General features: G+C 38.3%; 1 protein-coding gene across 3 annotated transcripts in view; it reads right to left on the reverse strand.

The window, feature by feature from the left end:
- Positions 1-22,950, reverse strand: part of LOC126298228 (lysine-specific demethylase 7B-like) — a 182,137-nt gene that overhangs the window by 80,989 nt on the left and 78,198 nt on the right. For all 3 annotated transcript variants that reach the window (XM_049989533.1, XM_049989535.1, XM_049989534.1), the window contains exons 8-9: positions 11,802-11,947; positions 486-687 (exon numbers count right to left, since the gene is read on the reverse strand). In XM_049989533.1, coding sequence (XP_049845490.1) covers positions 486-687; positions 11,802-11,947 — 348 coding nt within the window. The remainder of the gene's footprint in view (positions 1-485; positions 688-11,801; positions 11,948-22,950) is intronic.

Here is a 22,950-nt window from a genome sequence, read left to right on the forward strand (position 1 = left end):
TGAAACTATATGCAGACCTTTGAACAACTTTCACATGCCCACAATTACTCATAATTTTTCTGTATGAAAATCAAAGGTTAAATGCAAACTAAGACAACTGCACTGGCCTGTAAGATTCAAACACAGAAATTTCCGTCAGCCAATAAGCTCTTGCCATGTAGACCATGGACATGACTTTCCACCAGCTAATGCTCACACACTTAGTTTGAGTCACCATAATTTGCTACTTTACGTTCACAAATTTTTTATGCATACAAAAATATCAAGGTATTTTACAAAACTCCAGTTACTCCAGCAGAGGGAAGAAGGAAACAGAGAGATGACATTACCAACATTATTGTGTCAGCTACCCACAACATGTAAAATTCTGTTGTAAGCTAGCCTTCTTTGTGCTGCAATATTAATTGCCAGCAGTGCATTTCGCCATTTGTCTTCATTTACTAAACAATACATTTTGTATAAAAAAAAACTATAAACATACTTACATCTCTTTCTTGATACCAGCGCTTTAACCGAAGTAAAAGTGCTTTAATCCCCACTGCAAGATAATCAGGAAGTTTCTTCCCTTGCTTGTTTAGTTCTTTCATTTCCATAAGAATGCTACCAGCAGCATACCAGTTTATAGTCTCAAATGCAGGGTAACAAAATTTGTTTGGAGTCTGTGCTCTTCGCTCCATCTCATATATTCTGTAACATGAAAATTCCAAAAATATTTTACACTGCAGTGCACAAAAAGGGGGGAGGGGGGGTTGAAAGAACAATTACTTTCAGTGAAGCTACAAACTATTGTCTGTTTAAAATTACTTTATAGTTCATATCTGTCATCTGGTGCTGCAGTGTTGCCACACTGGCTACTACTTGGTTAAAGGCAACACCCAAACATGGCAGATCAACTCATAGGTGCTGAAATGCAAGTTCTTGTAATGAGGAGCGATGTTGGCAGCTGCTGCCATCAGATAAGGCAGAATGTGAGATGCTTTGTCTACAAATGATTTTAAATGACCAACAGCTGAACTGTTGCAGACAATATGTTTTGTAGCCCCGAATTTACACTCATGTCCTAACTTAACTACAACCTCTTGATGTGCAAAGTATCCAAGAAACCGGTGACCAGCAACCTGCAGCACCACTATTCATCATGCTCACTTTGTTGACACTGATTAAAGCTGAGCTCTATGAACAAATGCAAAACAAGAAAAATTCAGTTTCAACCCTAAAAATGAAATCTAACAACTCGCTGTTGCTACATGAGCTGACATGATACTGACTGATAAGCAGTCCTGGTTAGAACACATTTACAGGTTATAGGGGACACAGACAGATTCCAAATGAAAAACAAATGATAGGAAGAAAAATAAGAGCAAATAAAAAAGGCAATAAAATGATGACGGTGATGCAAAGATAGACTAAAAATAAGACTACACTGAAACCAATTAATAGAAAATAATAATCACAACTATTTGATAAAGATTTAAAAATACGTATTAGCACCCAATGGGATTTGAACTCGCGAGCTCCACGATTTGAAGCCGCAACTGTATCCCTGTGCTACCGAAGACCTTTTGATGGTGTTGTTGTATATATTTATCTCTAGAAACGGTTGCACTGATCATTTGCCATCTTCCAAAAGTTGGATTTCATGCCATGCTGTACGAAGTTCACCTACTGTAAGCCAATCTTTGTGATGATAATAACTGAATATGTGAAGCTCAATTGCATCTTGTGTGAAAGAATCCAGTAGTCTGACTAGCAGTGTGTATAAATTGTGCATTATTTCATTGCCACTGATGCTGAATGCTCTGATTGGAGGAACACACCTCCAGCATGTGAAGTGTCAACTAGCAAGTAATTTTAAGCACAGAGCTGTAATGTAAAAAATGAATGAGCAGTCACAAATATAAACCTCAAATTTTTATACGTTTTTCCATTTTCATGAAGCGCACATTGTAAACATCATCATGTAAGCAAAATGCTCACAAATTTGAATATAAATTTTTAACAGTACAAAAGGTAAAATCTCAGTAATCTCAAATGACCTACAAAACAAGAAAATACTACACTCAGGCTTTAATAAATAAAAGATGTTTAACTAGTATCCTATGACTGAACTGGAACTGAATAATGTTAATAGAGGTGCACTTCAAGAAATTGTGATACACAAGAAGTAAGAACAGAACAAATCTGGAATGAAGCAGAGGATTCCATCTGTAAATTATCAACTTTTAACAGTAGTAAACCAGCTGACATTGTTTATTACTGGTAAATTAATGGAACTTAACTTGCAAAGAGCACATTTTCATCAAAGCTGTTGTTCTAATTAAAATATCAAATCACTATCAAATACTTTTTTCTTTTATTTGTGTGCAGGTCTTATACAGAGTGTATAAAAACATGTCAGAAATTATAGGGCTTCATTCTTCACTTTAAAACCTTATAAAAAGTTCACGTGAACCTGGGTCCCAAAATCCTTCATTAGGGAGATATGAAAGGAATTCCCTATAGTAACCCCTGGTCGGATAATTTAGCAATAGTGTGCATTTTTACTTACTTTCTTGTTTACAGTTGGTAAAAGCATTTGTTTTGTTTTGTTTGATTGTTGTCTGGTCTGTTTCAGAATAACTTACATCACAACATCACATAACTATGTATTCAGTGTCTTAAATGATGGATATGCACAATATGTAAGGCCTATCAGATGGGAATGCAGATGTAGCATGTCAATTTTATACTCTATATTAACCTGGCAGGCAGTTACCTTGTGCAAGAATATTTTATACGACTCCATCAGAGTTTGCAAGAGAAAGGATCATTTGAAAAGAGGGTTGCAGATGATGGGACACCATGAGATGTACAAATGCCCAAGCTGGAAGAAAAGGTGCTTTGTACTGTGAATGAAAGCCCATCAACTGGAACAAGGAGAAATGCAAAAAGGGAGGGCATTAATTACTTGATGATCTGGATCATTCTGTATGAATATCTTCTTTGTCCATTTCATCTTTAATAGGTGCAAGGATTAAATGAGGCAAACTTTCAGCCAAGAATAACATACAGTCCGCACATGTTACAACAGTGTGCTGTGTTTCTGTGGTTCTTAGCATGTATGTTACTCACTGATGAGGTTGGTTTCTTACACAATGGAATCTTCCACTGTCATAAGAATCATGTTTGGTCTTAAGAAAGCCCTCATGAAGTCCAACAAGACAGACATCAACAGCAGTTCAGCCTCTATATGTGTGGTGGAATCCTTCATGTTCATCTCAATGGTCCCAATTTCTTTCCAAAATGTCTTATTGGACAGCCGTATCTGCAGTTTCTCAGACATTAGTTGCTTAGTTTACTTTATTATGCACTTCTAGATGCCAACAAACTCAGTTTATGCACAGTAGTACTCCAGGGAGGCTACCCTGTGCAGCAGACAATCTGAAGTATCTAAAAAGTTAAGAACGATGTCACATGAAATAGGAGAGCATTGTAACTGCAAAAAGAATTGCACTGATTTGCTAACTGATGCAGAGAAGTCTACATTAATATCTAATTTCAATTTGCTGAAGGACTGGAATGAGCAAAGTTGTCACCTGACAGGACTGATTTCTGTTGACAATGTAAAACACTGAAGGCCTTGCAGATATGAGATAGTAGCTACTTTGCGTGATTATACATTTCATTTTAAAATCAGAATAATGAGAGACAATTCTGTGACAGAAATGTCTGTTTGTCAAAAATCATTCATATCACTGCATGGTATTTCAAAGAAAAGCTTAGAGACTATCAGGAATTCCTTAAAAAAATGAAGGCATGGCACCAGTTGATAAACGAGGGACACACAGAGACCAAGTTCATAAACTTTCAACAGAAACAGAGAAAAACATCTGGGCTCACATCAAGTCCTTCAAAGAACGGTTCAGTTATTACAGCATAAATACAACACAGAAACTGTATTTGCCTGAAGAACTCACAATCAAGATGATGTTCAAGATGTTTCAAGAGACATATTCTACTTGTTCCGTATCATAATGAAACTTATCGTAAAATATTTAATACAAAATGTCATATCTCATTCGGTTTACCTCAAAGTGATACATACAATACTTGTGATAAGTTTTCTGTAACTTTCAAAGCTCTAGAGGCACAACTCACACGTGAAACAGATGGAAAGTAAAGATCAGATGTTCAAAGTAATATTAAGAGAGAGAAGATTGAATACGAACAGCACCACCATAAAGCTGATGCATTCCATCAGCATAAAAGACAATCTTGAAAGAGAAGCAGAAAGTTTACAAATACAGAATCGATACGTATAGATTTCCAACGAAATCTTCCATGTCCAAACATCAGCATAAACATTGTCTAATATAAGTGATAGCTTTCTCTATATCTGTTTAACATACATCAATTCCCAGACAGTAATGAGTGTTTTATGTTTATCCTGAAACTATAGGGAAGAAAGATTCAAATTAAATAGTTTCTTTTCTATATCGTAATGTTATTTCATTTCTGGATCCTAATGTTAAAAATTTGGAAATCTGTGACTAGCGTGGTGGTCAAAACAAAAAGTACACCCTAACAGGTTCATCCATTATCTCATCCATCACGAAAAGCAATTTCAATCAATTTGTGTGACATTCCCAGTAAGCGGACATTCATACCTGGAAAGTGACAAGGACATGGACCTCATCAGACGAAAAACAAAAGCTGAGCTCCCAAAGGACTGGACAGACATGAATAAAGATGTGCATGTGAAACCCACTCCTTTTCAGGTTGTTGAAGTTGATGGCTCAATGACACGTGACTGCACCGATTTCTTGCAACCAACATACAGACCAAAATGTCCATTCCCTTTGCAAATTATTAAGGAGATGAAGACGGAACATCACCATCCAAGGATTATCACACATCATAACACTTACAATGGATCTTGGATCACATCAGCTGATACTGCTCCTGCTGGGCGAATGGTAGATGAACCCGAACTTGCAGAAAGAGTGTTTTTGTTCCCTTCACCCTGTTACACAGGTAGGGTGGTAAAGACTTTAGTCACAATAATTAAATGAAACTAGATCATATCAGCGTGTGAAATAGCAGGTCCTGCTTTATTATAACAAACCTATTGAGATACCATGCTAATAAGAGATTAGATTAACCCGATTAGTCATGAACATCCTGTACAATAATGACTAGACTCAAAGGTGAATAGATCTTTCTCAAGGGAGTTGCTGGGAAGTTTTATAGTGAAGTATCATACCAATATCACATTACATTCTGACTTTTACAATCTAAGTAGTGCATAATACAAAGAAATTTAAAAAAGACATTCAGATAAAGACATACAAGGGTCCTATTTTTAAAAAGATTTTTTTTTTCCACTTTTAAGGAATCCTAAAGAAAAGGTCATTGAATATACTGTATAAATTACAAAAGCATTATTCAATAACCAATGAAACTGCAACGTTTTAAAGTTTAAAATTCCTCAGCTGAAAAATCTATACAATGGACTTAACCCCTTCTTTCCATGTTGTCTTCAAATCCTTTCATACCTCCTCAATGAAGGATTAATGTACCCATAATCATATGAACTTTTTGTAACGTTTTGATGTCAAGACTAAGTCCCTACAGTTTCTAACACTTGTTTTTATACACCCTGTTTCTGCAGATTGTTTCCATCTTCCTCGTCATAAGCTACTCAAACTTTGTATTCATGATCCGTTAAGCACAATATGTAAAAATTAAATAGCAGTCATCGGACAATAAGTAAACATACACAAAAATGATATAGAAGCAGCTCAGGCTCATACAGTAATTGGGGTACAGCACCAACTACTAATTATTCATAATTTAAAACAAACTGTAAAAATAATAATTCATTCTCTCTCTCTCTCTCTCTCTCTCTCTCTCTCTCTCTCTCTCTCTCTCTCACCCCCCCCCCCCCCCCAAACAAATAAACAAGTACTTTAACTCAGAACTACAAAAAGCATTGATCATCAAGCAGTTTTTAAAACCCTATTAAACTTCACTGGATTTCACCTACCAACAAAGGAGCATTTACTTGGTACTTTTATGAACTCCTGATGGCTCTAGTAACTCATATAAATCGAGCAAAACATATAGAACCCGATACTTCAACAAGGCTGTGGCAAAATCTTGTCGTCTTCCTGATGTAATGTGTATTACACTATGTTTCAGGACTGCAGCCACACGATGTCAACTTCCTGTTACAATATTTTAAATGAAAACCAGGCAGCTATTTTCAGATGAGTTTTACAATTGGAGATTGCATATGCATGTCACTAAGTTAATACCAAAAATTGGCACAGTGACGCATGAGCATACATCTCTGCTGCATGACCCTTCTCTTTCAAATTTAGCGCTCTAAATCTTAATCTACAGCTGCAATCCCCAAGCCTCCTTATGACATGTGGAGGAGGATACTTTGCGTGCCCCTATCAGTGCGCAGGGTCGTTGATTAGCATCTACATGAACTGGAATCTCTCTCTTTTTTTTACATTTATGGTCTTTCCATGATATATACACACAAGGAAGCAATGTATGGGTAGACTCTTCTAGAAAACTGCACATCAGACATTTTAGCAGTAAATAACAGCATGACAAGTAATGCCTCTCTTTGTACTGTCTGCCACTAAAGTTGAACGAGCATCTCTGTGACACTTTCATGCTTACCAAACAAACCTGTGATGAAACATGCTACTCTTCTTTGGATCTTCTCTATTTCGTCTACCAATCCTTTCTAGTATGGGCCCAAGACTGACGGCAATGTTCAGTACTGGTCGAATGAAGGTTTTGTTAGCTGCATCTTTTATTGATGGACTACATTTTCTGAGGATTTTTATGGTGAATCACTGTTTGGCATCTGCCTTATGTTTTATGTGGCCATTTGACTTTAAATCACTCCAAACGCATACTCTCAGATATTTAATAGGTGCAACTGCTCACAGGGACTGTTTAGCCATGGTGTAATCATACTATGATGGGTCTTTCCTCCTATTGAAGCGAAATACACTCCCTTGAGGTATGCATTAAGTTACTTTTACATCTAAAGATTTCGCTCAGTTAAGAATGGCATGCTGTGTTCTATTTGCTAGGAACTCTCAATCCACTCACAAAGCTGGTCTAATATTTCCACTCTAGTATTTTGCTCATTACGTGACAGTGTGGAACAGTACTGCATGTATCCCAGAAGGCAATATTCTGAGGCTCACAGGATCAGGTGTAAGGTTGCTATTGCATGCACACTGTCTGCTGAACTGCAGATCCATGAAGTTAAAATTCAGTAGTGAAACTGATAAAATTGTTGTGTGAAGTGTCTTTAGGCATAAAAAAGTTGACTTTGTGAAGAAAATAAAGAAATGAACATGTCTCTTGCCTTTGCCTGCTCAAAGCAATCATCACAGATAATGAAATCTTCTGTCAAATGTCTTTTCCACAAACTCCTTAATAATTAAATCCAAAAAAGATTTCTTCATGGCCAAATTCTTTTGTGGCAAAGGAATCCATGGAATGACCTGTGGACATACAATGATCAGCTATCGCTGCCTTACCACAAGGCGAGTGTGGTGATAATGTTTCATGCACATTGTGCTTGTAGTCTGACCACTGTAGACCATGCCATGTTGACATGACATTTGACAGACTCCAGGCTTCTGCAAAAATTGATCTTCCTTTACCAAACAGAGAAGCACACAGGTTTATGTAATTGGGCAGAAGATAACTTTAATATAATCTTCACTTGTAAAACTCGCATCAAGATGACTGCCTGATTTTCAGCCAAAATGTACCATCCCTCAAAGTTCCAAGAGTGATCTTATTCGTGGTGTGTAAGTGACGACAACACAGTAATTACAGTGGCAGCTTGCACTAACAACTGTAAACAGTATGTGTGTATTAAATCAGTCAGTTGTGAGCAGGTAGTGGTAAGTAGTGACCGTGCAGCTATAGTGTGCCAATGATGATGTCACAACTCACAATGGAGCAACATCTCTAAATCAAGTATTCAAAACATTCTCCAGAATGTATTGAAGAAGAGAACAATGTGTGCAATGTTTGTCTCCCACACCTTAACTTCTGAACAAAAACAATGACACAGACACCTATCATGCCTTGACTGAAATATTGAATCGAAAAACAAGAACAATTTTTTACCGAGAGAGCGAGAGAGAGATGGGTGAGAAGACTTGGTTTTACCAATAAAAACCTACCACAAAATTATGAAGTGTAAGAATTCACATGATGTAACCAACAAATAGGACTTTTTAGACAGTTTCACATGGTTGTATGAATGTTCTGTGAATTTTATTTAAGTGAGGGGAGACTATGTGGAAAATGTGAAGCCTTGAAACTACTATCTTAACGTTCCTCTACTTTATTAACCCAATATTGAAACTTAGAGAACTGATGGGTAGCTTGGCAAGAATTCACTATCAGCCAGCTCTTGCAATTTTTCTATTGCAACATAAAAATGTTTATAACCTGTGGTAGTAATAATTAACATCTCATAAAACTAAAGAAAAAATACACAATTATTTATCTCACATATACTAAGATGGCACATTACAATGAAATTAATAACAACCATTACTGTCAATTAGATTACATGTAGAGACAGCAGAATGTTGCCACTCATTTATGACACAAAAATTAACCACTGCAAATCATGGCCCAAGTTAAAGTTCCGTATATGACTGATGCCAATAAATAACAATAAATCATTATTTCAATCTATGTTGAGAACAACTGAAGATGAAATGCTATTTGAAATATTATGCAAAAATAATCCTGTCAGTACTGCAGACCTATTCCAAGACGTCATTGAAAATTTCCCCACATATGCTCTTTATCAATCCCCTTGGCAAACTAGAAATTCACAGACAACAACTTCTACCATTAGTCAACACACGAGACAGTTCTGACTTCTGAAACAAATAATAGTATATTATTATCTTCATTATTAACTGAATTCAGTAGTCTATCAGGACACAGAAGTATCAACAGCTTATTACTTAGCACAAGCAACAGCAATAATAGGAATGCAAACCTTGTCATATCATTTCATCTGGATTTCATTCTGACCATTTGCAGTTTAATTACAGAAAAATGGAATCAGAAGATAACTAACAGATTATGCTGATTGTCTGTGGAAATTGGAATCAACTACTAAGGTAGTCCCCCAATCAAGAAAAGTGTGTTGTACCTCACAGCTAATGAGATGATGCTGTTGTGAACTCACAGACGATGTTGTTGTAAACTCACTCTCACTCCTTTTACCGCATTTACTCAAATCTATGCCACACTTTTTTTCCGGTTTTTGTGATCCAAAAAAACCACCTGTGGCTTAGAATCGAGTGCAAAGTAAGCGGAAGTTCTGAAAAATGTTGGTAGGTGCCGACACAACTAACTTCTGCCATCGAATACATGTAGCGCTACGCAGGCATGCTTTGCAAGCACAAAGATAAATTCTGGCGCCAAAACCTCAGCGTCAGTAAATAAATTTTTTTTAAAAAAAAGGTGGAAGACGAGCTTTTTTTTTTTTCCACCTCGAGTTTCGACCACTGCATTTTCATATGTTATCCAAAGAGGTAAATACAAATTCCATATTGTTTATCTTCGAATGTAGCAGCATTTCAATGTACTACAAAAATCCGACTGGCAAGACTGTTTGGGATGTTTGTCAATATGGCCAACTCTACGTTCTGAATTCTTTGCTACCTGGTTGCTAATAGGAACATTATGAATTGTGAATCACATGCAGTATTCTCTTCACCATAAGAATAATATGAATATAAACATTTTGCCATGTATTCTTTCGCGTTTGCTGCTATCTCATTTATATCCTGTCTGCCTTATAAACTACGAAACTAGAGTGAGACAACAGCAAACATGGAAGAATATACATATCATGTCATGTTTATATTCGTATTATTCTTATGCCTAATAGTGATACAGTCAGAAATGAAGCACGGTAGTTGACTAGATTTTAAATCTAAAATGACTCTAATTTTTGTGCAGAATGTAATGTACTAAAGAGGCGCCTGCAAGGAATTTTCAAACGGAGAAAAATTTTCGTTATACTCTCGCTCAGATCATCATCTATCATACGCAGTCTGTTATTTGGTTCTTGTTGATCATTATCAAAGAAAGCAGCAGCGTAAATAACAACAAATAGCAGTCTCTTGCCATTGTTTCACTAATGAGACGATTCCTCTCCGGTGGTAGCGTGCACAAAAGCAAGCCATGCCGCGAGCGGCAACAGGCCGTAAACACTCATTATCAGAGTGCAACAAACAATGCATGACACAGTATAGTAATGCATTTTCAGCTTAGAGTGACGTAAACACCTATAACAAAGAGAACGGCACTTATCAGATCAAAGAAAAATAAACAATCCATTCAAACCAGACGAAGCACGTGAAAAAGGAAGGGTACCCGTATAAATACAGACGGAGCCCCTGACGCATAGCAATGGCTACCTGGTAAAGCTTAACTGCTAAGCTTACGATTCAAACAAAACTACTGTAGATGTATCGTCATTCATTCGACCTAATTGTGTCTCATATTACAATAGACCAACTTTGTTTCGATTTGGAGGTGCGGCCTAAAACTTTCCTCTCCCCTTGAATTTTGAGTCTCAAATTTCAGGTACGGCTTAGATTCGGGAATTTTTCCCCCCCCCCCTTGATATCAAGTCTCATTTTTCAGGTGCAGCTTAGATTCAAGTGCGCCTCAGATTCGAGTAAATACGGTACTTGGTATGACAGACAGTTCATAGCGTAAAAAAATAGCAATTGTAGCTAACACATGGAACCACCTTTCTAGAGTAATAATAAAAATAATAATAATAATAATAATTTTACTGGTTCAGTGTTACATCTCACATGTGAATAATTCTGAATATTTCACCAAGTCGACATGAGAATATCTATTGAACTTAGCTTGGCAATTCAGCATGACACCAAGAAATACATAGACTTTGATTAGAGTTCCCCCAAAATATTGCCAAATCTCAATTACACTAATAGCAGGAAGCACAGCCAATTTGTCTCTTCAGTGGAAAGCCTTCCATTCAAGTGCAGCCTGAGCTGAGCAACCTTTCAAGATAAGACAAAATCAGACACCATTTGAAAGAGAACCACAATACTGAAAGGATTTTGAAACACATTTAATTGCCATTTTTGGAACTACATTGGAACTCTACACCACTATTAAGAGGCTTTCATATACCAACATGAGCTAGCATCAGATTTTTATGCAAAGCATCACAGTTTGCATCTAACTTAAGCCCTGAATTATGAAGCCGTCTGAACTATTTGGACATTTATATGAGAATTATTGAAGTGTAACAGACTGATACCTTAACAGTGGCTTCATCTTTGGCTAAAAATAAGAACCCAGAATCCTTTGCAAACAAAGGAAAATCATTCTTGTTAAGGTCATTAATATTACACATTACCTCCAGAGATTTTAACAGCTGTGGAGAAGAAAATAATTGTAATGATTATAAGATGTTTGATTTCTGTGATAATCTAAAAATTATAAGTCACAGAACATCCCCAAATGAAAAGATAACAAAAGAGTAATGAAATTACAGATACATATCATTAACTGATGAAATTAGATGTCTTTTTTTAAACTGTACTGTCAAAGAATACATTTATCTTCTCAGATATACAAGTTTGAGTTTTTGCTAGGATCAGGCCACTGAATTATTATTCACTTGTTGATAAATGAACAAGACAAGATTTTCTTTCATTCAGTTATGTTATTAAATAAAATATTACAATAAAAGAACTTACTGGAGCTGCATTGGTATATTTAGGCTATGCAAGAAGTTCCCTCCATACACCAACGATGTCTCGGGCGTTAAAACAGCATGGATCCAACCAGTTGGAATCAACATTGTTTCACCTTCATTCAAAACGCACCTATAGCACATGTCAACCTAAACAGAAAAATGATGATTATATTAAATTACCAAAAGCTCACATATACACTGAGTTGTGATGGTAGTGCAAGAAACTGAATATTAAATACTCATTATCAGCTGAAATACATGGAATATTTTGCACAATAACGAAAATGCATGTAGAAAATAATTACAATTCAATGTTAACTGGACCAATTCTAAGGAGAAAAAGCATCTGATAGTAGAAAATAAAAATTAATGTATGGACAATGTACTGATTTATTTTCTTATCAATATTATACCTCAGATCTCTTGTCGCAAAGGTAAATCAGTGAGATTACTGGACAGCTTTTGATGCTGTTTCCACATTATCTCTCAGACACAAGAAACAGTATTCTCCTCCTTTTACTCTTTAGAATTACAGTCATTCTCTACATTACTTTTGGTACATGATACAGCAATTGTTTTTGTAACCTTTTTATTTACAGAGTAATTGCCTTTAGTCAGCTGGACAACTTCATCTTACCCATGGTGCTAGACTGTCACTGAAATGAGCCACTTTTTAGTAATGATCCCACTTTCTCCAGTAAGTCTTTATGTCATTTTACTTGATGTATTTTTAATTAGATCTCTGAGTCAGTGACAAGGTCATAAACATGTGTCATTAAGTATTTCTAAAATAAAGCTCTAGACTGAATGCAGCAAAGAAAATAATATATTAAACATACAGTACACGGATATCTTAGCAATGGGCACAATGCTGGCTATGACCTATTAGTATTAAGCATCCCAACCTGCATCTGCCACTAATTATTTGAGAAAACCAAGGAAACCCACATCAGGATGGTTGGATTGGTTAACTAGTCTGAGAATCCTCTTCACAAAGCCAGTTTCTCTTACTTTGGAATACATTTTAGTTATTACTAACTAAACACAATCAAGCAGATCCAAATTAATCATTTATTACAATCTTTTATCACAACTAAGTGGGCCTGAAGAATGCTTGCAACAAAAAGACTTTTTCAAAAGAAAAGTTTTCCACTTATTGGGTATCATATGCTTTTTTTACCTACACCTAAATGATGTGCTTATAATATAATGAACATTTTCTGTCTTCCAGTCCTGAATGGGTGCTGTGGATTCTCTTAAACATGTTCTCATTTAATCCACAAATCTCTTACGCCAGTACCTATAGCATGATGAAATTTCCCGTCAGATCCAAACTGTGTGCTGGATGAAACCTGGTACCTTGGCTCTAGCATGCAGTGCCCTGACTGACTAAGCTATCAAGACCGGACTCCATACCTGCCCTCACACTCCAGTTCTGTGAAATTGGGGAACTAGGCATGAGGTACTGGCATAACTTTTGGAAGAAAGTAAGTTCACGGAAATGAGTTAGGAACAAACTGTGCGGTGGTTTACAAAATGAATATTTCACTCTGTAATGGATTGTGTGTTTTGAAATGTCCTGACTAATTATAACTGCCCGCACAGTCATGTCAGTGAAAGAATCCCAGCTGTTTAAACTGAGACCAACATGAACTTCAAGCCTTGCTGGATTACTTTTGAGCTAAAAATAGTCTTCATGCCTTAACTCAGTTTCCCCAAAATATTACTTCACGTGACGGCAAAGAACGCATGTAGGCAAAGTAAACAAACTTGATTTCATCTGTAGATTTTTACTGGGCTGCATTTTATCGGTACGGATAACTGCTACATTCAGTTCTGCAGGTCATGAATATGTACCTTTCATGAGAGCTTATCCATGAGACTCATCTGCAAAAATCTGGCATCTTCTGTTTCATGGATAGTGCCACCATGGGAGAAGCAGCAGAGTCTCAAGGATAAGCTCTCATGAAAGGTACATTATTCATGACCAGCAGAACTGAATATAGCAGTTATGTCTACCAGTAAAATGCAGCCCACAGTCAGCATCTACAGACACAATCAAGTTTGTTTACTTTCCTACATTCATTCTTTGGTGTCACATGAAGTAATATTTTGGGGAAACTGAGTTAAGGTATGAAGACTATTTTTAGCTCAAACCAGAATATATGAAGCTGTTATAACAAGTGGGATGCAATTAGGAAGCTGTGGATATCTTTCCTTTGCAAAATTTAGTTTGCTTTTCTAACAATATTTTACTGTTTTGCTAAATCTCCAAATCATTATTTTTGAAAATACCTTATATGTAGTGTTGCCATGTACAGTAGTGAAATGGCTCAATAATTTTGATTATTTTTCTTTAAAAAAAGGTTAATGTGAATGAATAGTCCTGACTCCTCTGGTACTTTCTTTTGGGTCCAACTTTCATATAGCAGTTCCAAAAAATCAACTTTGTATTTCAAGAGATGCATATTTAACTCACTGTGTATTTATTCCTTCATTTCTTGGCAATTTTTTGTTGTCCATCTGATTCACTGTTTATTGTGGCTCTTTAATCTCCATCTCCTATTTGTTGTTCACTTTCTTCTAATAGGTCCAGTGTACTGTCAATTTCTTCTTTATCTATGCATCTGTACCATAAACTGGTCCTTCACCTATACTTGTTACATCTGTTTCTGCATTTTCTTTCTTTATTTTGTTCAAATGTTTATTTATGTTTACTCTTGTCCCCAAATGTAAGTTGTCTTCCATTAAAGTTATTAACCTATCCAAGCTTTCTTGCTTGCCTTTCCCTTTTAGCTTTAACTTCTTTTCACAATGTTTTAAATTCTTCTTTGTTGTTTTCATTTGCAATTTATAAACGTTTTCTGTAATGTCTGGTTCTTGCCTTTGATAAAGTTAGTTATTTGTTCATCCCCAAATCTTCAGTTTTCTTTAATTTCCTTTGTATGTAACATCCAAGGGATTCAAAATCTTATCTGGAAGTCCTTCCATATCCTCTCCTTCTTTGTGGTTTATACATGTTCTCTCAGTCAATATGATACTTATCAAAGGGCGCCCTGCACTATTAACAACCAATCTCACTGTGTCCTATTTCCTGAAAGACTTGAGACATTTTTCCCTATAAGAGTTTGTTTGGTTTTACTATAATGGACTGATAAATGACAGATCACTATACTCCTGAAAGGGGTAGCACAGTCAAAGGTAGGTGTAAAAAGACGCTTGAAAACTGTGAAGTTAGAAGTAGGAAGCATGGCCATTTATGAGTCTAATATCAAGCACGGAAAGAATGAAAATGAAACAAAAACCAGCAGCCAAGATACTGTAGTCCACAGAAAAAGACAGTGAAAGTTGTGTGCCTGCATCTCGTGGTCGTGCGGTAGCGTTCTCGCTTCTCACGCCCAGGTTCGATTCCCGGCAGGGTCAGGGATTTTCTCTGCCTCGTGATGGCTGGGTGTTGTGTGATGTCCTTAGGTTAGTTAGGTTTAAGTAGTTCTAAGTTCTAGGGGACTGATGACCATAGATGTTAAGTCCCATAGTGCTCAGAGCCATTTTTTGAAAGTTGTGTGTGTGGTGAAGTTGACACCTAGATGATAACTACACTACTGGCCATTCAAATTGCTACACCAAGAAGAAATCCAGATGATAAACGGGTATTCATTGGACAAATATATTAGACTAGAACTAACATGTGATTACATTTTCACGCAATTTGGGTGCATAGACCTTGAGAAATCAGTACCCAGAACAACCACCTCTGGCCATAATAACGGCCATGATACACCTGGGCATTGAGTCAAACAAGAGCTTGGATGGTGTGTACAGGTACAGCTGCCCGCGCAGCTTCAACATGATACCACAGTTCATCACGAGTAGTGACTGGCGTATTGTGACGAGCCAGTTGCTCGGCCACCATTGACCAGAAGTTTTCAATTGGTGAGAGATCTGGAGAATGTGCTGGTCAGGGCGGCAGTTGAACATTTTCTGTATCCAGAAAGGCCCGTACAGGACCTGCAACATGCAGTCATGCATTAGCCTGCTGAAATGTAGGGTTTTGCAGGGATCGAATGAAGAGTAGAGTCACGGGTCATAACACATCTGAAATGTAATGTCCACTGTTCATAGTGCCGTCAATGCGAACAAGAGGTGACCGAGACGTGTAACCAATGGCACCCCATACCATCACGCCGGGTGATACGCCAGTATGGCGATGACGAATACACTTCTCCAACATGCATTCACGGCGATGTCGCCAAACACGGATACGACCATCATCATGCTGTAAACAGAACCTGGATTCATCTGGAAAAATGACGTTTTGCCATTCATGCACGCAGGTTCGTCATTGAGTACACCATCGCAGGCGCTCCTGTCTGTGATGCAGCGTGAAGGGTAACCGTAGCCACGACCTCCAAGCTCATAGTCCATGCTGCTGCAAATGTCATCGAACTGTTCGTGCAGATGGTTGTTGTCCTGCAAACGTCCCCATCTGTTGACTCAGGGATCGAGACGTGGCTGCACGATCCGTTACAGCCATGCGAATAAGATGCCTGTCGTCTCGACTGCTAGTGATACAAGGCCATTGGGATCCAGCATGGCATTCCGTATTACCCTCCTGAACCCACCAATTCCATATTCTGCTAACAGTCATTGGATCTCGACCAATGAGAGCAGCAATGTCACCATACGATAAACCGCAATCACAATAGGATACAATCAGACCTTTATCAAAGTCGGAAACATGATGGTACACATTTCTCCTCCTTACACGAGGCATATCACAACAATGTTTCACCAGGCAACGCCGGTCAACTGCTGTTTGTGTATGAGAAATCGGTTGGAAACTTTACTTAAGTCAGCATGTTGTAGGTGCCGCCACCAGCGCCAACCTTGTGTGAATGCTCTGAAAAGCTAATCATTTGCATATCACAGCATCTTCTTCTTGTCAGTTAAATTTTGAGTCTGTAGCACGTCATCTTCGTGGTGTAGCAATTTTAATGGCCAGAAGTGTATTATGTTGCAAAGCTTTCTGTGTAACGTAACTGTTTTCAGTAACATTCACTTGCTATTTGACAGTGATATTGACAGTTTATTTCTCCTTGCTACTGCTCACTTTCCCATGACCTCATTCCTTCCCTTTAGCCAGATGAAAGAAACTCTAGTTCCGAAAATTAGTGTCTTATGAGTATTTGCGTAAGTCTGTGGTGCCGCTTGGTAAGTAAAATTATTTCCTGCCCTTTTTGGCAAAACACATTTATGGACTATTCTTCCAACTGAGATTTCTATGGTTCTGAACACACACAACATCTGTGTGACACGGTAACAGTCAAGAACACTGCTCACTCCTTTTTTTGCAATGGGCATGTATTACAACCCACAATGTTCAATCTAATGGTGGTACACACATATCCCCACAAGGCAATACCAGGAGAGAAAAACAATTGATGAAACTCTTATCAGTTATAAAAAAAAATGGTAGACAATAAAAAGGACTGGAACACAGAGCCATACAGTTAATGTGACAAGTAACAACAATACTTCATCAGTGTATGAAGCAACACGTTTATTTCACTGTGACTACTAAATGTTTCTGTCACACAATTGTTTATGTAAACAGAAAAGGAAATATTTGCATGAAGTGGCAATACAAGTATGCCAAATGTTATGTGACGGTCACAATGTAGTAGCTTGTGTTTGTGATTTTAAGGAGTTTGTGAAGGATAGTTCAGGCAGAATGTAAATAATTTAGGATTACATGAGTGCGCCCACACACACACACACACACACACACACACACACACACATACACACACACAAACTGTGCAGCTATATTGTGTCTGTTGAACAACACTGAAACTGCAGTTTGGCAGCCAGACTAGGGTGAGTGTTTGCGTCACATGGAATGGGTACAGAGGGGGAAAATGGGTCAGGAAGCAGAAGCAGGAGGCACAAAGGGGGGGGGGGGGGGGGGGGGAGAAGGCGGAATAGTAGCTGACAATTCAGAGGGAAGCAACAAAAGTGTGTAGAGTGTAGGGTAAGAAATGTGGGGGAGAGAGGCAACAGGTGGCTGGGATAGGAACACGACACACAGACAGCAGAGCTGGTGAGTTTGTGTAGCGCACAAGGACAATGACTTGGAAGAGTGGATTAAACGGGGGTGCCAGCACAGAGGAATGGCAGACTGCTGAGTAAAGGATGTGAGAACAGCAGATTAGCAGAGATCGAGACCAGGATGATTACGGGAATGAAACACGTGTTGCAACAATAACTCCTATCTACGTAGTTCAGAGAAGGTGGTGCTGAGGGTAAGCATTTAGATGGCAAGGTTTGTGAAGCAGCCATTGAACTTGATCATGTTCCGCCACTTCTTGGTCACAGTTGGGTGGTGACTGATGGACAGCTGATTGGTGGTCAGGCCATGTAAAATGCTGAGCAGAAATTGCAGCAGAGCTGTCCTCTGATGGAACAGGATAAGTTTATGACAAGACTAGAGTAGGATGTACTGGGTGGGTGAAATGGGCAGGTCTTCATAGGGGTTGGGCTCCTGTGGCAAGGGGTTGGGAGTGAAATTGGCATGGTGATGGACCAGGATGTTGTGTAGGTTGGGTAAGCAGTGGAACATCACTTTAAGAGGATAGGAAAGGTTATGGGTACACCCAGCTGTTACTGAACACTACTACTCCTATGTCCTTCTGACTCCAAACCCACTACCTCATTTCTAATACATTCAAGCAATTATATCCTCACACACAACCACTTTCCTTTGAAGGGATGGCATATAAACAAACCTGTGGTAAACCCATGGCCACTAACATGGTGCCATAAAATGCCAACCTGTTTAAGGGTCATCTAGAGGATACCTACCTAACCTCCCTCCCAAAACACCAAACCCATTATCTGGATCATTTGATTGATATCTTCATTATCTGGATTCAGGGCCAAGACATCATATTCTCATTCCTCCACAGACTCACCACCTTTCCTCCCATCTGCTTTACCTGGTACTACTACTTAGCCCAACATGCCACCTTCCTGTACACTGACCTCCACCTCCCTGATAGCTCCATTCATACATCTGTCCACATCAACTCAAGTAACATCAACAATAGCAGCATTTTGACACTAGTCATCCCTTCCACACCAAAAAATAACTTGACTACCCGTGGATGGCATATCTGCAGTGATTAGAATTCTCTTGCCCAGTATGCTGGAGGTCTCACAAAGGCAGTCACAGACAGATACATATGGCACACTAACAGAGGAAGCAGCTACTCTGGTAGCAGAGTACTTGTTGAGCTCACATGGTAGTTTTCAGGCTAAGCGATAGTTTGAAGTCCTATGACACAGCTGAAAAACAGAGTGCAATCACATCATGTACAAAGCAGTAAAAACACTTTAGATCTCATGATTTTAGCATCTGTAACAAAGAATCTGAATTTACTGCCCTCCAAGAAAATTGTAACACTCAAATTATACTTGGAACTGAGAGCTGGGTGACACCAGAAGTGTATCATGGTCGAAGCTGACTCACAATGAAGTTTTCTGGACATGAATAACTAGCCTAAGTGAATTCAAATTAATCATCAGATGATTTAACTGACATCTCAATTCTGATATAATTATTGTAGAATCATTCAAAGAAAGTCTATACCAAGTAGTGCAGAAGAACCCTGATTATAAAATGTTAGTTGGAGTCAATTTTAACCTACCAAATATAGACTGCGATGCCTATGGATTCTTTGCAGGAGGCATAGACAGTCTTGCAAAATGGTTCTCAACACTTTCTCCAAGAACTTTTTAGATTAACTATTTTGACAACCCGCGGACAATGGAACTATTTTAAGTCTTGCAGCCACAAAAAGACCTAATGTTACAGACAGTGACAATCCACAGGGTGAACAGTAACAAAACTGACAAACTGCAGGAACAGATTCCTGACTGGAAATGGAGGAAAAAGGTTAACATGAACATGGGTTTGGAACTGCATCATTGCCATGGTAGATGGAGATGGCACTGACGAATGACAGTTCCTCTGATCATGTAACATGTGTTCCTTGGGTGTTGCAGGCTGTCCAGTTGACATAATGAACTATAAGTAGCAGAACCGTCCAGTATTCATGATGGAAACAAGCCAAGATGGTTGTGTATGGCCGAGCAGATGAAAATGGTCGAAAGGCAGCACAGCTATACTAAAGGAAAAACAACAGTATATAAGCTTCCATAAAAGTCTTTATTTCTCTTCTCTAGTCTTTGCAGTCCTTGCACAAGGTGTGCGATGGTGACAATAGAATTGTCCTGCACTCTCTTACAAATGAAAGTTCTCCAAACTTTTTCAATAGATCTATGCGAAAAGAATGTCTTCTTCCCTTCATAAAGTTCTGTTTGGGCTCACAGAGCATTTTCTTAATACTCACATGTGGATCAAACCTAATGGTAACAAATCCAGCAGCATGCATCTGAATTGCTTTGATGCCTTCCTTTAATGTGACATTTTGAGGATCGCAAACACTAGGGCACTATTCAAGAAAGCATCTCCTTTGTAGCTGAGCTACACTTCCTTAGAATTATCCCAATAAACTGAAATTTTTAGCATTTGCCTGCTCTAAAACCAACCTCACGTGTTCGTTGCATGTCACATCACATTCCAGTGTTACATCTAGATATTTGATTAATGTGACTGTGCCAAGCAACACACCACTAATACTGTATTTAAACATCACAGGAGTTTATTTTATTTTTTTTCCCTACTCATCTGCATCAGCTTAAATTTTTGCACATTTGGAGCAAGCTGTCATTAACCAAAACACACAAAAATTGTGTCAAAGTCATCCTGTGTCCTACAGTCACTCAACATTGACACTTTCCCTTACCCTACAGCATTATCAGCAAACGGTCATAGACTGCTGCACACCTTATGCAACAGATCATTTGGGTGTCATTCAGAACAAGAGCAGCGGTCCTGTCGCACTTTTTTGGGGCACTCCTGATGACCTCTTTGTTTTTGTTGCACATTTGCCATCCAGCACAACAATTTATTGGGTTCTGTTAGATAAAGTATCTTCAAGCCACTCACATATGCGAGAACCCTTTTCTGTATGCCCAAATGTTTGTTTACAGTATGCAATGCAGCACTGTGTCAGATGCGTTCCAGATATCTAGGAATACGGAATCTGCTTGTTGCCCTTCATTCATGGTTCACAGGATGTCAGGATGTTGTGTGAGAAAGGGGCTAGCAGAGTTCCGCAGCAACTATGCTTTCTTGCGTGAGTGTGCTTTCTAAATCCTTTCTGATATTTGGACAGAAGCTTTTCTCTCTCAGGGAAATTTATTATATTGGAACTTAGGATATACTAAAGAATTCTGCAGCAAACTGTTGTAAATGGTACTGATCTTTAATTCTGTGGATTTGTTTTCTGACCCTTCTTACCTTCCCTTTTTTCCTGTAACTTCAGACTTCACACTGAGGAAGAGAATCACGCGAAATCAAGCTAAGTAAGAGGCCAATGACAAAGAGTACTCACTATAGAAATGAGTTGGAACTCCATCTGGATCTGGCAGCTTATTTGTTTTCAACTCTTTCCATTGCTTGTCAGTGTCAGGGATGTCTATTTCTACGTCCTTATTACGGCAGTTTATCTGATGCTCTAACAATTGTACGATACCAGCCACATCACACATTTCCAATCTTTATGGGTGTTTGTGTGACCATGGGTCTTTTCAGACAGCTGAACATGGAGGGAGGTGGTGGACTGTGCATACCCCAGATTTGGAGGATCTGGTTCTACACGATTTTGAGATGAAACCTAGTACAAGTTCTTCACAACTGGCGCACCAACATGGTGCAAGTCAAAGTACGATTATGTGTCCTGCACGACAGCCGTCACTATCCCTATCACCTACAATACCACGAAGGCCACTTTGAACATCTGTTGTGACGTGGATGCAATGCAGCTCTATACTGCCTTCCAGGACGATGGTGCATGCACACCGTCCATTTCCAGGCACATGTTAATAGGAATTATTTTTCCTCCATTTCTAATCAGGAATCTGACCCTATAGTTTGTCAGTTTTATTAACATTCACCTTGTGGGCACAAGGATTAGTGATCACTATGTCATCATGACCATTAATGGTTATTAAAATTGAGGATAGAAGAGTTTTTATGATGGAAACAGCAGATAAGCAGTTGTTAGCATTCTACTTTAACAAGGAATGGACATCAATCAGCTCAAATATGATGGACATAGGGAAATGATGGTGGCAGAGGTAAAATACAGGTAGCGAAAGGCTATTTACAATTTGTACAGAAAGCAGATGGCAGTTATATGAGTTGAGGGGCATGAAAGGGAAGCAGTGGTTGGAAAGGGAGTGAGAGAGGGTTGTAGCCTATCCCCGATGTTATTCAATCTGCATATTGAGCAAGCAGTAAAGGAAACAAAAAAAAAATCCGGAGTAGGAATTAAAATCCATGGAGAAGACATAAAAACTTAGAGGTTCGCCGATGACATTGTAATTCTGTTGGAGACGGCAAACGACCTGGAAGAGCAGCTGAACGGAATGGATAGTGTCTTGAATGGAGGATATAAGATGAACATCAACAAAAGCACAAGGACAATGGACTGTAGTCGATTAAATCAGGTGATGCTGCGGAAATTAGATTAGGGAATGAGACACTTAAAGCACTAAATGAGTTTTGCTACTTGGGGAGCAAAATAACTAATGATGGTCGAAGTAGAGAGGATATAAAATGTAGACTGGCAATGGCAAGGAAAGCATTTCTGAAGAAGAGAAATTTGTTAACATCGAATATAGATTTAAGTGTCAGGAAGTCTTTTCTGAAAGTATTTGTATGGAGTGTAGCCACATATGGAAGTAAAATGTGGAAGATGAATAGTTTAGAGAAGAAGAGAATAGAAGCTTTCGAAATGTGGTGCTACAGAAGAATGCTAAAGATTAGATGGGTAGATCACATACCTATGAGAAGGTATTGAATAGAATTGGAGAGAAGAGAAATTTGCAGCGCGTCTTGACTAGAAGAAGGGATTGGTTGTTAGGACATATTCTGAGGCATAAAGGGAGCATCAGTTTAGTATTGGAGGGCAGCGTGGAGGGTAAAAATCGTAGAGGGAGACCAAGAGATAAATACACTAAAC

This window comes from Schistocerca gregaria, chromosome X (assembly GCF_023897955.1).
Source record: "Schistocerca gregaria isolate iqSchGreg1 chromosome X, iqSchGreg1.2, whole genome shotgun sequence".
Lineage (NCBI taxonomy): Eukaryota > Metazoa > Arthropoda > Insecta > Orthoptera > Acrididae > Schistocerca > Schistocerca gregaria.